The sequence below is a fragment of the Lampris incognitus genome, chromosome 13 (assembly GCF_029633865.1).
Source record: "Lampris incognitus isolate fLamInc1 chromosome 13, fLamInc1.hap2, whole genome shotgun sequence".
NCBI classification, from domain to species: Eukaryota; Metazoa; Chordata; class Actinopteri; order Lampriformes; family Lampridae; genus Lampris; species Lampris incognitus.
Genome location: NC_079223.1, coordinates 50283807 through 50298761, shown reverse-complemented (window position 1 = coordinate 50298761; position 14955 = coordinate 50283807). Strand labels below are relative to the sequence as shown.

Sequence of the window (14955 nt, the reverse complement as noted above, 5' to 3'; positions counted from 1 at the left end):
AACAGCCACACTATAGCCACACTGTAGCCACACTATAGCCACACTGTAGCCACACTATAGCCACACTGTAGCCAGACAACAGCCACACTATAGCCACACTGTAGCCACACTATAGCCACACTGTAGCCAGACAACAGCCACACTATAGCCACACTGTAGCCACACTGTAGCCAGACAACAGCCACACTATAGCCACACTGTAGCCACACTGTAGCCACACTATAGCCACACTAATTTATTCATTCTGAGTTGCAGGGGGCTAAGTTCATTGCAAATCATTCTATTTTATTCTATCAGCATCCTCTTTGGACTTATTACTACAGGAGTCAAAGCAATGTAGATATTCAACCATCTGACATAAAATTAGTAAATAATAAAAAAGACATAAACGTCTGACATAAAAAACCCAATTAAATCATTAATCGTAATTATTTGTATGACAATCAATCGTCAACTAAAATTTCATGATTGTGACAGCCCTGTTTGTGGATCAGCTATTGTCTCAAACACCATCCATCCATTATCTCAACTGCTTATCCTGCTCTCAGGGTCGCGGGGATGCTGGAGCCTAACCCAGCAGTCATAGTCATTGGGAGGCAGGCGGTGAGACAACCTGGACAGTCCACCAGGCCATCACAGGGCCACACACACACACACAAACACACGCCTAGGGACGATCCAGTACGGCCGATTCACCTGACCTACATGTGTTTGGACTGTGGGAGGAAACCGGAGCACCCGGAGGAAACCCACACAGACATGGGGAGAACATGCAAACTCCACACAGAGGATGACCTGGGACGACCCCCAAGGTTGGACTACCCCGGGGCTCGAACCCAGGACCTTCTTGCTGTGAGGCGACTGTGCTAACCACTGCACCGCCGTGCTGCCTGTATTAAATATGTCAGACAGAAAATACTGAAGAGGAAATTTGTTTGCATGTAAAGTTTCAGGATTATGACACCAGGAACTAAAAGGAGGCAGTAAAATCCAGTTTAAAGACAGAGATCATTTTTCCCCCAATGGCATTTCAGAATGACATCTGTTGTTTCTTTTTCTTTCTCCGCATTTTCTCCCCAATTGTACTTGGTCAATTACCCCACTCTTCCGAGTCGCTGCTCCACCCCCTCTGCCGATCCGGGGAGGGCTGTAGCCTACCACATGCCTCTTCCCATACATGTTGAGTCACCAGCCGCCTCTTTTCACCTGACAGTGAGGAGTTTCACCAGGGGGACGTAGCGCGTTGGAGGATCACGCTATTCCCCCCAGTTCCCCCTCCCCCCTGAACAGGCGCCTTGACCGACCAGAGGAGGCGCTAGTGTAGCGATCAGGACACATACCCACATCCGGCTTCCCTCCCGCATACACGGCCAATGTGTATAACATGGGGGGTAACATAGGGATTCGAACCGGCGATCCCTGTGTTGGTAAGCAACAGAATAGACCACTACGCTACCCGGACACCCCTGACATGTGCTGCTTCTGTCAGTGTTATCCTCACCAGCAGGTCACTGGATCCAGCGTGCATGTACTTGTCCATGAAGTCCAGGATTGTGAGCCACAGGGCAGCAAAGGTGGGGAGAGACAACAGAGGAGACAGGTGCTGCAAGAAGACCTGAAGAAAAAGAAATCAGGTTACTTCCCATGACAATGTACTGCACAAACAGGAAATTACTATAAAAGATGTGTTGCTATGTGAACACGTCTCTGAATTCACATGTTCAATAATTTCTGATGAAAGTAGTTCTTCTATCATCCATCCAACGCTGTTCTATTTATTAGGATTTTTTTATATCCCTTTTCCCCCTTTTTCTCCCAATTGCACCCGGCCAATTACCCCACTCTTCCAAGCTGTACCGGTTGCTGCTCCACCCCCTCTGCTGATCCGGGGAGGGCAGCAGACTACCACATGCGTCCTCCCATACATGTGGAGTCACCAGCTGCTTCTTTTCACCTGACAGTGAGGAGTTTCACCAGGGGGATGTAGCATGTGAGAGGATCACGCTATCCCCCCCCCCCCGAACAGGCACCCTGACCAACCAGAGGAGGCGCTGGTGCAGCGACCAGGACACATACCCACGTCCGGCTTCCCACCCGCAGACACGGACAATTGTGTCTGTAGGGACCCCCGACCAAGCTGAAGGTAACACGGGGATTCGAACCACCAATCCCCATGTTGGTAGGCAACAGAATAGACTGCTACACTACCCGGACGCCCCCACTATTGTATTTATTTGCTAATTGGGATCGACGGGTAACCATTAATAAAAAGATCCAAAACCCATTGGAAGTGCAGGAAACTGAGCAGTTTACTCATCATTCATATCAGAATAATACACATTAGAAATGTAACGTGCGTTCCAGCGACTGAAACATCGGCTGTGGGGTGTGTTTTAGCCAAGGGGCTCCATGCCTTAGAAAGTAGTGTGCAGGCCCTCATTCTGGTCTCCTCCATACCGCCCACATCTGCTGGACTGATGTTGTCAAGCAGCTTTGTAAGCAAAGGGAAAAGCACCTGGGATAAAAAAAACAAACACATATTTTAAGTTCAGCTGGGAGCACGAGGCAACAAAGATGAAACCGTGTCTTCTGTGATAATATACCGTCTTCTAACAAGAATGAAAACTGTTACGGCTCGCAGTCAATGCTGCATCGGCTGATGTACAGCACACTGCGTGCGACTGGGTACAGGGTCGATTGGCGCAGGAAAATATCGGCCATTATTTCACACTGTAACCTTCAGCCTTACCTTGTTGAAGCACGACTCCCACTCGGTGGCGTCTAGTGTTTGCAGGTCATGTACCAGCAGCGCCCTCTGGAGGTAGGTGAGGGCCTGCATACGGACCTGCCGTCTGGCATCACAGCACAGCCAGGCGATGCCTGCAGAGGAATACATGGGAACCACATGAGAAGAGGATTTAAAGCGACTCCATGACTGACTGCTGCTCTGTGGGATTAGCCTACATGATGCTAACAATAACCTACACACTCACGCTCGAACCCACTCCATTCTGACAGGACGGCTTTTCATTTCTTTTGATCAATTGTTGGAAAAAAACTGCAAGTGTGCTGGGTTTAAAAATGATGACTCGGTGTTTCTGTATCCCTGATGTTGTCGAACCAAACGTACCTCCACAGCGCACTGTGTCTGTGCACGTCACGCACACTCTGAACACCCTTTAACCTTAAAGAAGGCTCGTGACACAACTAGAGGATACTGGATTGTAACGTCCACCTCAATAAGTCACTTCATTCAGCAGGGAACATTTTGAAACAGGAAATGAAATCACCCAAAGGGTTTCATTTCAGGCCGCACGGTGGTGCAGTGGTTAACGTGGTCGCCTCACGGTAAAGGTCCTGGGTTCAAGCCCCGGGGTAGCCCAACCTTGGGGGTGGTCCCGTGTTGTCCTCTGTGTGGAGTTTGCATGTTCTCCCCATGTCTGCGGGGGTTTCCTCTGGGGGCTTCGCTTTCCTCCGACAGTCCAAAGACATGTAGGTCAGGTGAACCGGCCGTATTAAATTGTCCCTAGGTGTGAATGTGTGTGTGTGTTTGTGTGTGTGCCAGCCTGGCCAGGGTGTCTCCCCGCCTGCCGCCCAATGACTGCTGGGATAGGCTCCAGCATCCCACACAGCACCACTTCGGATCAGTGGCTTGGATAATGGATGGAGGATAAATTGTTGGTGGGGAGGGTTAGATGATGGATGGAGGATAAGTTGTTGGCGGGGAGGGTTGAATGATGGATGGAGGGTAAATTGTTGGTGGGGAGGGTTGAATGATGGATGGAGAGTAAACTGTTGGCGGGGAGGGTTGGATAATGGATGGAGGATAAGTTGTTGGCGGGGAGGGTTGGATGATGGATGGAGGGTAAATTGTTGATGGGGAGGGTTGGATTATGGATGGAGGATAAATTGTTGGTGGGGAGGGTTGGATGATGGATGGAGGATACCTTGTTGGTGGGGAGGGTTGGATTATGGATGGAGGATACACTGTTGGTGGGGAGGGTTGGATGATGGATGGAGGGTAAATTGTTGATGGGGAGGGTTGGATTATGGATGGAGGATACACTGTTGGTGGGGAGGGTTGGATGATGGATGGAGGGTAAATTGTTGGTGGGGAGGGTTGGATGATGGATGGAGGGTAAATTCTTGGTGGGGAGGGTTGGATGATGGATGGAGGGTAAATTGTTGGTAGGGATGGTTGGATAATGGATGGAGGATAAATTGTTGGTGGGGAGGGTTGGATGATGGATGGAGGATAACTTGTTGGCGGGGAGGGTTGGATGATGGATGGAGGGTAAATTGTTGGTGGGAAGGGTTGGATTATGGATGGAGGATAAATTGTTGGTGGGGAGGGTTGGATTATGGATGGAGGATAAATTGTTGGTGGGGAGGGTTGGATGATGGATGGAGGGTAAATTGTTGGTGGGGAGGGTTGGATGATGGATGGAGGATAAATTGTTGGTGGGGAGGGTTGGATGATGGATGGAGGGTAAATTGTTGATGGGGAGGGTTGGATTATGGATGGAGGATACACTGTTGGTGGGGAGGGTTGGATGATGGATGGAGGGTAAATTGTTGGTGGGGAGGGTTGGATGATGGATGGAGGGTAAATTCTTGGTGGGGAGGGTTGGATGATGGATGGAGGGTAAATTGTTGGTAGGGATGGTTGGATAATGGATGGAGGATAAATTGTTGGTGGGGAGGGTTGGATGATGGATGGAGGATAACTTGTTGGCGGGGAGGGTTGGATGATGGATGGAGGGTAAATTGTTGGTGGGAAGGGTTGGATTATGGATGGAGGATAAATTGTTGGTGGGGAGGGTTGGATTATGGATGGAGGATAAATTGTTGGTGGGGAGGGTTGGATGATGGATGGAGGGTAAATTGTTGGTGGGGAGGGTTGGATGATGGATGGAGGATAAATTGTTGGTGGGGAGGGTTGGATTATGGATGGAGGATAAGTTGTTGGTGGGGAGGGTTGGATTATGGATGGAGGATAAATTGTTGGTAGGGAGGGTTGGATGATGGATGGAGGGTAAATTGTTGGTGGGAGGGTTGGATGATGGATGGACGGTAAATTCTTGGTGGGGAGGGTTGGATTATGGATGGAGGATAAGTTGTTGGTGGGGAGGGTTGGATGATGGATGGAGGATAAATTCTTGGTGGGGAGGGTTGGATGATGGATGGAGGATAAATTGTTGGTGGGGAGGGTTGGATAATGGATGGAGGATAAATTGTTGGTGGGGAGGGTTGGATGATGGATGGAGGATAAATTGTTGGTGGGGAGGGTTGGATTATGGATAGAGGGTAAATTGTTGGTGGGGAGGGTTGGATTATGGATGGAGGATAAGTTGTTGGTGGGGAGGGTTGGATGATGGATGGAGGATAAATTCTTGGTGGGGAGGGTTGGATGATGGATGGAGGATAAATTGTTGGTGGGGAGGGTTGGATTATGGATGGAGGATAAATTGTTGGTGGGGAGGGTTGGATTATGGATAGAGGGTAAATTGTTGGTGGGGAGGGTTGGATTATGGATGGAGGATAAATTGTTGGTGGGGAGGGTTGGATGATGGATGGAGGGTAAATTGTTGGTGGGGAGGGTTGGATTATGGATGGAGGATAAATTCTTGGTGGGGAGGGTTGGACGATGGATGGAGGATAAGTTGTTGGTGGGGAGGGTTGGATGATGGATGGAGGGTAAATTCTTGGTGGGGAGGGTTGGATGATGGATGGAGGATAAATTGTTGGTGGGGAGGGTTGGATTATGGATGGAGGATAAATTGTTGGTGGGGAGGGTTGGACGATGGATGGAGGATAAGTTGTTGGTGGGGAGGGTTGGATGATGGATGGAGGGTAAATTCTTGGTGGGGAGGGTTGGTAAAATGGCAAACATTTATTTAAAAGTAATGATTTTAAATCACATTAGGCATTAATTGGGTTGTACTTTCATTCCATCCATTTTCAATCACTCCATCATTTTACTCCTCATCAGGGTCATTGGGGGATGGGGGGGGGTCTCCCAGAATAATCTGGGTAGCAGGCGGGGGAAACTTAAGTAGCCTTTCACACCTTTTACACTTTTGTCCCCAAAACAACAAAAGCTGGTTGGCTCTTGTATCACTCTTTTCATCTCCTCGTTTAGTGACGCTCGCCTCCAGAGTCACTGCAGCAGAATCAGCAACTAGCGGCTGATTTAAGAGTCAGTTTACAGGCATCTTAAAGCACTACAAAGTGATAATATCATGGCCCAGAGGAAATGTCATGTCAAGTACTACTGCTTTAAAGGTAGAATGAGTAGGATTTGTCAGTTGCGGTTCGTAAACACAATATTCAAATGTGGCCCCTCCCCCGGGCTCAACGTCACCAGGAGGACACGCCCCCCCCCCCCCCGACCACAGTTGCCACAACACATCCCAGTGTACAGGGCAACTCTGCGTCGCTCTTCATCCCCATCCTCTCCTCCAGTGCTCACCAGCAGGTGAAAGCCAACCCCAGATTCACTCTGGTTTTGGAATGAGCTTTGTCCGCTTGGCGTTTTGCCTCGCCATGTTTGCCTCTTTTCAGTGCAGTGTCCGTCATTGTCGTAGCTTCCTCTTGGATGCGTGCTCACGATCTCGATCTGACACCTGGTTGCTACCTTTTCATAGCGTCCCGCTGCCCACACGTTAATGCCCAGAAACGTCCAGTACACAGCAAAATAAGAAAATCCAGGCAGAGGACAGGGTCTCTGAAGGTACACATACCACGTCTAGTGGCTCATATGTGTGATGACTGAGAGGGACTATTTTGCATGAGTCTCTACATTGACTTTTAGGAAAATCCTACTTGTTCTACCTTCAAGTAAGTGCCTTACGACAATAACCACAAATAATGTGAGTAATAGGGGATTAAAATTACAAGTCAGCTGGACAATGAAGGAAGTGAGTGAAACAGTCACACAACGGGACGGTCTATGGATGAAGGCAGGCCTGGAGGAATAAAGTTTTTAGACCGTTAACAAACACCTTTAATGTTCTTTAAGATAATGTAAGTAGTATGAATCAACCTCTGCAGGCTGTGTGAAGTGTAAGGCAGACCAACCTTGCAGCAGGGGGCACCAGCAACTCGTCCATAAGGTCTGAGAGTCGGCTTCGATCTTCTTGCCTGAGGTCTCAAGGTGGTGCTGCTCCTCTGCCCAGGAGTTGTAGATACTGGCTGCCCGGGTGTGCAGTGTGTGCATCAGGTCTAACAGCTGCACCGCCACAAAGAACAACACCCACGTCAACACTGTGAAGGACTGTTGTGTTGCTGTGCTGGGTTACATGATATCAACAGGACTAACATGCCCATGTCTAACACTGTGCAGGACTGTTGTGTTGTTGTGTTGCTGTGCTGGGTTACAAGCTAACATGCTATGTCGAACAACACATATAAACTCAGGTAAGTATGAGGTGTGCAGCGGCATCTCATTCTGTTAAAATTGCTTATTAAGCAAATAAGCTGAATTCACACAAGCAACATGCCAGGGTACATCACCCCATTCTATGTAAACCAGAGGCTTAAAACAATTACATACACCAATACAAATATATTCAGGCAGGTGGGTGGTAAGAATTATGCAATTCCATTTTTTCGCAACTGGTGGACTTCATTTAACTAGTTTTGTCAAAATTAACACATTAATTTCAGCGATTAATTTGAAATATTTAACGTGTTAAAAAGATTAGTGCAGTTAAAGCAGTGACATTTTGTCTACTAGGAGGTGCCGGCTGTACGCAGCCGCAGCTGTTCCACAGGCATATCAGGGGATTCGGCTGTGCGCTCTGCCCCCTCCTGCTTGTGGGTGTATGGACGCTGTCTTTGTCCCTGCTCTGTCTCCTCCTGCTTGTGGGTGTATGGACGCTGTCTTTGTCCCTGCTCTGCCTCCTGCTTGTGGGTGTATGGATGCTGTCTTCTTCCCTGCTCTGCCTCCTGCTTGTGGGTGTATGGATGCCGTCTTCTTCCCTGCTCTGCCTCCTCCTGCTTGTGGGTGTATGGATGCCGTCTTCTTCCCTGCTCTGCCTCCTCCTGCTTGTGGGTGTATGGATGCTGTCTTCTTCCCTGCTCTGCCTCCTCCTGCTTGTGGGTGTATGGATGCTGTCTTCTTCCCTGCTCTGTCTCCTGCTTGTGGGTGTATGGACGCTGTCTTCTTCCCTGCTCTGCCTCCTCCTGCTTGTGGGTGTATGGATGCCGTCTTCTTCCCTGCTCTGCCTCCTCCTGCTTGTGGGTGTATGGATGCTGTCTTCTTCCCTGCTCTGCCTCCTGCTTGTGGGTGTATGGATGCCGTCTTCTTCCCTGCTCTGTCTCCTGCTTGTGGGTGTATGGATGCTGTCTTCTTCCCTGCTCTGTCTCCTGCTTGTGGGTGTATGGATGCTGTCTTCTTCCCTGCTCTGCCTCCTCCTGCTTGTGGGTGTATGGATGCTGTCTTCTTCCCTGCTCTGCCTCCTCCTGCTTGTGGGTGTATGGATGCCGTCTTCTTCCCTGCTCTGTCTCCTGCTTGTGGGTGTATGGATGCTGTCTTCTTCCCTGCTCTGTCTCCTGCTTGTGGGTGTATGGATGCCGTCTTCTTCCCTGTTCTGTCTCCTGCTTGTGGGTGTATGGATGCTGTCTTCTTCCCTGCTCTGTCTCCTGCTTGTGGGTGTATGGATGCTGTCTTCTTCCCTGCTCTGCCTCCTCCTGCTTGTGGGTGTATGGATGCCGTCTTCTTCCCTGTTCTGTCTCCTGCTTGTGGGTGTATGGATGCTGTCTTCTTCCCTGCTCTGTCTCCTGCTTGTGGGTGTATGGATGCCGTCTTCTTCCCTGTTCTGTCTCCTGCTTGTGGGTGTATGGATGCTGTCTTCTTCCCTGCTCTGTCTCCTGCTTGTGGGTGTATGGATGCTGTCTTCTTCCCTGCTCTGCCCCCTGCTTGTGGGTGTATGGACGCTGTCTTCTTCCCTGCTCTGTCTCCTCCTGCTTGTGGGTGTATGGATGCTGTCTTCTTCCCTGTTCTGTCTCCTGCTTGTGGGTGTATGGATGCTGTCTTCTTCCCTGCTCTGCCTCCTCCTGCTTGTGGGTGTATGGATGCTGTCTTCTTCCCTGCTCTGCCTCCTGCTTGTGGGTGTATGGACGCTGTCTTCTTCCCTGCTCTGTCTCCTCCTGCTTGTGGGTGTATGGATGCTGTCTTCTTCCCTGCTCTGCCCCCTGCTTGTGGGTGTATGGACGCTGTCTTCTTCCCTGCTCTGTCTCCTCCTGCTTGTGGGTGTATGGATGCTGTCTTCTTCCCTGCTCTGTCTCCTGCTTGTGGGTGTATGGATGCTGTCTTCGTCCCTGCTCTGACTCCTCCTGCTTGTGGGTGTATGGATGCTGTCTTCTTCCCTGCTCTGTCTCCTGCTTGTGGGTGTATGGATGCTGTCTTCGTCCCTGCTCTGCCTCCTCCTGCTTGTGGGTGTATGGATGCTGTCTTCGTCCCTGCTCTGCCTCCTGCTTGTGGGTGTATGGATGCTGTCTTTGTCCCTGCTCTGTCTCCTGCTTGTGGGTGTATGGATGCTGTCTTCTTCCCTGCTCTGTCTCCTGCTTGTGGGTGTATGGATGCTGTCTTCGTCCCTGCTCTGCCTCCTCCTGCTTGTGGGTGTATGGACGCTGTCTTCTTCCCTGCTCTGTCTCCTGCTTGTGGGTGTATGGATGCTGTCTTCGTCCCTGCTCTGCCTCCTCCTGCTTGTGGGTGTATGGATGCTGTCTTCGTCCCTGCTCTGCCTCCTGCTTGTGGGTGTATGGATGCTGTCTTCGTCCCTGCTCTGCCTCCTCCTGCTTGTGGGTGTATGGATGCTGTCTTCTTCCCTGCTCTGCCTCCTCCTGCTTGTGGGTGTATGGATGCTGTCTTCGTCCCTGCTCTGCCTCCTCCTGCTTGTGGGTGTATGGATGCTGTCTTCTTCCCTGCTCTGCCTCCTGCTTGTGGGTGTATGGATGCTGTCTTCTTCCCTGCTCTGCCTCCTCCTGCTTGTGGGTATATGGATGCTGTCTTCTTCCCTGCTCTGCCTCCTCCTGCTTGTGGGTGTATGGATGCTGTCTTCGTCCCTGCTCTGCCTCCTGCTTGTGGGTGTATGGATGCTGTCTTCGTCCCTGCTCTGCCTCCTCCTGCTTGTGGGTGTATGGATGCTGTCTTCTTCCCTGCTCTGCCTCCTGCTTGTGGGTGTATGGATGCCGTCTTCTTCCCTGTTCTGTCTCCTGCTTGTGGGTGTATGGATGCTGTCTTCTTCCCTGCTCTGTCTCCTGCTTGTGGGTGTATGGATGCCGTCTTCTTCCCTGCTCTGTCTCCTGCTTGTGGGTGTATGGATGCCGTCTTCTTCCCTGTTCTGTCTCCTGCTTGTGGGTGTATGGATGCTGTCTTCTTCCCTGTTCTGTCTCCTGGTTGTGGGTGTATGGATGCTGTCTTCTTCCCTGTTCTGTCTCCTGCTTGTGGGTGTATGGATGCCGTCTTCGTCCCTGCTCTGCCTCCTCCTGCTTGTGGGTGTATGGATGCTGTCTTCGTCCCTGCTCTGCCTCCTGCTTGTGGGTGTATGGATGCCGTCTTCTTCCCTGCTCTGTCTCCTGCTTGTGGGTGTATGGATGCTGTCTTCTTCCCTGCTCTGCCCCCTGCTGGACTGTTACAGTGCCTAACCTTGGTCTCTGCTTTCTCACAGCAGTAGGCTTTATTTGTTCCCAGCCCTCATCCCTCATGTAGTATAATACATATTCTACTATGCTGTGCCATTGGGACGCGTATGGGTTCTGTGATGAACATGTGATGAACACATACATAATGAACATGTGATGAAAATGTGAACATGTGATGAACATGTGCTGAACATGTGCTGTTCGCTCAATGAACATGTGATGAACATGCGATGAACACAATGAATACATGATGAACATGTAATGAACGCATGATGAACATGTGATGAACACATAATGACCACGTGGTGAATATTAAATGACCATGTAATAAAAACATGATGAAGATGTAATGAACACATGATGAACATGTAATGAATATGTGATGAATACGAGATGAACACATGATGAACACGTAATGAATACATGATGTACACATAAGGAACACATGATGAACACGTAATAAACACAAGATGAAAATGTAATGAGCACATGATGAACATGTAATGAATATGAGATGAACACGTAATGAACATGTGATGAACACAATGAATATGTGATGAACACGTGATGAACATGTAATGAACACATAATGAACATCGTGAACTCACGACACTTTAAATTTAACTGACGCTTGAACATGGAACATTTTTGTTGCTAATTATCATTTATAATATATTTATATTAATGCACAAAGGAAAGTATTGCCTGGTGAGCTGGTATCTCATCTTACTGGCCTGGATAGTTTGAAATTCAGCTGGCAGTGTAACACACAGGTCTAGGTTGCGTTATATTTCTGCTGGAACATGTAATAAATGTGTTATATTTCTGTTGGGACATGTAATAAATGTGTTATTTTTCTGTTGGGACATGTAATAAATGTGTTATTTTTCTGTTGGGACATGTGATAAATGTGTTATATTTCTGTTGGGACATGTAATAAAAGTGATATTTCTGCTCGGACACGTGATAATGTGTTATATTTCTGCTAGGACGTGATGCATGTGTTATATTTCTGTTGTAACATGTAATAAACGTGTTATATTTCTGTTAGGACATGTAATAAATGTGATATTTTTGCTAGGACACGTGATAAATGTGTTATATTTCTGCTGGGACATGATAAATGTGTTATATTTCTGCTAGGACATGTGATGCATGTGTTACATTTCTGTTGGGACATGTAATAATTGTGTTATATTTCTGTTGGGACATGTGATACATGTGTTATATTTCTGTTGGGACATGTAATAAATGTGATATTTTTGCTAGGACACGTGATAAATGTGTTATATTTCTGCTGGGACATGTGATACATGTGTTATATTTCTGTTGAGACATGTAATAAATGTGTTATATTTCTGCTGGGACATGTGATACATGTGTTATATTTCTGTTGGGACATGTAATAAGTGTGATATTTCTGCTGGGACACGTGATAAATGTGTTATATTTCTGCTGGGACATGTAATAAGTGTGTCTTTCCAGCTGACAGTTTTGATGGCCTTGATGGTTTTATTGGTAGTCCAAAGGAATTGAATCAAGTGCAACTGGACTTGGTATATATCCGTGAAGACGTTTCACCTCTCATGCAAGAGGCTTCCTCAGTTCGTGCCTTTCTGACTAGACCAAGCTAGTCTGACTGGCTGGTGATGAAACTCACGATATTTATCCTCTTTGGAATCGTTATCAGAGCTATAGATGTCCATGCCTCTTTGTGTTCCGATGTTTAGCAACACCCGTCGTTACGATGGTCGTAACGGTGGGGTAATTGGCCAAGTACAATTGGGGAGAAAAAATGGGGGGAAATCATAAATAAATAGATAGATAGATAGATAGATAGATAGATAGATAGATAGATAGATAGATAGATAGATAGATAGATAGATAGATAGATAGATAGATAGATAGATAGATAAAATAAATAAATAATCAGAAACCGATATACAGGCAGATAAATAAATAGATATAAACACAGGTAACATGTCTTAATGCTTCTGAGGGGAAAAAGGACATCTTAGCAGATCTGCAACCCAACAGCCCAGGAGGAGCACAGGATAAACTGGGGTACAGTTTAGGAGGGCAGCAGTGGTTTGGTCACATGAGATATCTAATAATACCATTCTGCCTCCACACAACAGACATGCTGCATGTGCCAGATCTTCCATGAAATTCATTTCAAATGTCGCCAACACACAGAAAACCTACCTCAAGTAGAACATTTTAACACTACTCCTCCTAAAGGGCCCCGTGGGAGCGCCGGCCCTGCCACCAAGCCCACCGAGGCAAATCTGTAGTTTGTGATAACGGGCTGCACAAATAACATAGACTTGACCTGCCATCTTAAAACCATCTCAGAGCTGAATCCATGGTGGCCTCCACCCATGCCACCTACCCTGCTGCAGGACCAGCAAGCTGGTTATCGCACATGTACGCAGGGTCTGAAATTAACTTTTTCCTCCAGCAACCACTTTTAACAGACAGATGAAACAATACAACCTCTTCCGAAGGCCATTTGGACAACATTACAATTACAAAAACACACCTATAACATTACTTTAAATATCAAATGACTGAAAACACAATCCAAAAATACATCAGCTGGGTGTACATCCACAACAGATGGTCTAGTAAAAAACCAAAACAAAAAATATATAGTATTTACGCATTATATCTAATAATTTTGGGAATGGCTGGACCCAGATTTAAATTAACGGTCACATTGTTGTCGTTTTTCTCCCTGTTCCCTGCCTCACCAGCTTCCTGGCTCCGTTCAACCAGAGCTTCCAGGAAAATGTCTTCACACAGCCAGCCTACCAGTATACCAAATCAATATCAAGATAAAATGTCATCACACAGCCAGCCTACCAGTATACCACATCAATATCGAGATAAAATGTCGTCACACAGCCAGCCTACCAGTTCCCCACAGTAATATCTAGATAAAATGTCTTCACACAGCCATCCTACCAGTTCCCCACAGTAATATCTAGATAAAATGTCATCACACAGCCATCCTACCAGTTCCCCAGAGTAATATCTAGATAAAATGTCATCACACAGCCAGCCTACCAGTATACCACATCAATATCAAGATAAAATGTCGTCACACAGCCAGCCTACCAGTTCCCCACAGTAATATCTAGATAAAATGTCATCACACAGCCATCCTATCAGTTCCCCACAGTAATATCTAGATAAAATGTCATCACACAGCCAGCCTACCAGTATACCACATCAATATCGAGATAAAATGTCGTCACACAGCCAGCCTACCAGTTACCCACAGTAATATCTAGATAAAATGTCATCACACAGCCAGCCTACCAGTTTACCACAGTAATATCTAGATAAAATGTCGTCACACAGCCAGCCTACCAGTTTCCCACAGTAATATCTACACACAATGTCTTCACACAGCCATCCTACCAGTTTACCACAGTAATATCTAGATAAAATGTTCTCACACAGCCAGCCTACCCGTTTACCACAGTAATATCTAGACAAAATGTCATCACACAGCCAGCCTACCAGTTTCCAATGGTAAGACATAGATAAAATGTCGTCACACAGCCAGCCTACCAGTTTCAAATGGTAAGATATAGATAAAATGTCGTCACACAGCCAGCCTACCAGTTTACCACAGTAATATCTAGATAAAATGTCGTCACACAGCCAGCCTACCAGTTTACCACAGTAATATCTAGACAAAATGTCGTCACACAGCCAGCCTACCAGTTTCCAATGGTAAGATATAGATAAAATGTCATCACACAGCCACAGCCTACCAGTTTACCACAGTAATATATAGATAAAATGTCGTCACACAGCCAGTCTACCAGTTTACCACAGTAATATCTACATAAATTGTCCTCACACAGCCAGTCTACCAGTTTCCCACAGTAATATCTAGATAAAATGTTGTCACACAGCCATCCTACCAGTTTCCCACAGTAATATCTAGATAAAATGTCTTCACACAGCCATCCTACCAGTTCCCCACAGTAATATCTAGATAAAATGTCCTCACACAGCCAGTCTACCAGTTTACCACAGTAATATCTAGATAAAATGTCCTCACACAGCCAGCCTACCAGTTTACCACAGTAATATCTAGACAAAATGTCGTCACACAGCCAGCCTACCAGTTTCCAATGGTAAGATATAGATAAAATGTCATCACACAGCCACAGCCTACCAGTTTACCACAGTAATATATAGATAAAATGTCGTCACACAGCCAGTCTACCAGTTTACCACAGTAATATCTACATAAATTGTCCTCACACAGCCAGTCTACCAGTTTCC

At 47.1% G+C, this 14955-nt stretch overlaps 1 protein-coding gene across 1 annotated transcript in view; it reads right to left on the bottom strand.

Moving 5' to 3' along the window:
* The window catches only part of gbf1 (golgi brefeldin A resistant guanine nucleotide exchange factor 1), a 164250-nt gene that overhangs the window by 13182 nt on the left and 136113 nt on the right, over positions 1-14955 (bottom strand). The window contains exons 34-37 of the mRNA XM_056291582.1: positions 7081-7231; positions 2750-2880; positions 2414-2515; positions 1502-1615 (exon numbers count right to left, since the gene is read on the bottom strand). Coding sequence (XP_056147557.1) covers positions 1502-1615; positions 2414-2515; positions 2750-2880; positions 7081-7231 — 498 coding nt within the window. The remainder of the gene's footprint in view (positions 1-1501; positions 1616-2413; positions 2516-2749; positions 2881-7080; positions 7232-14955) is intronic.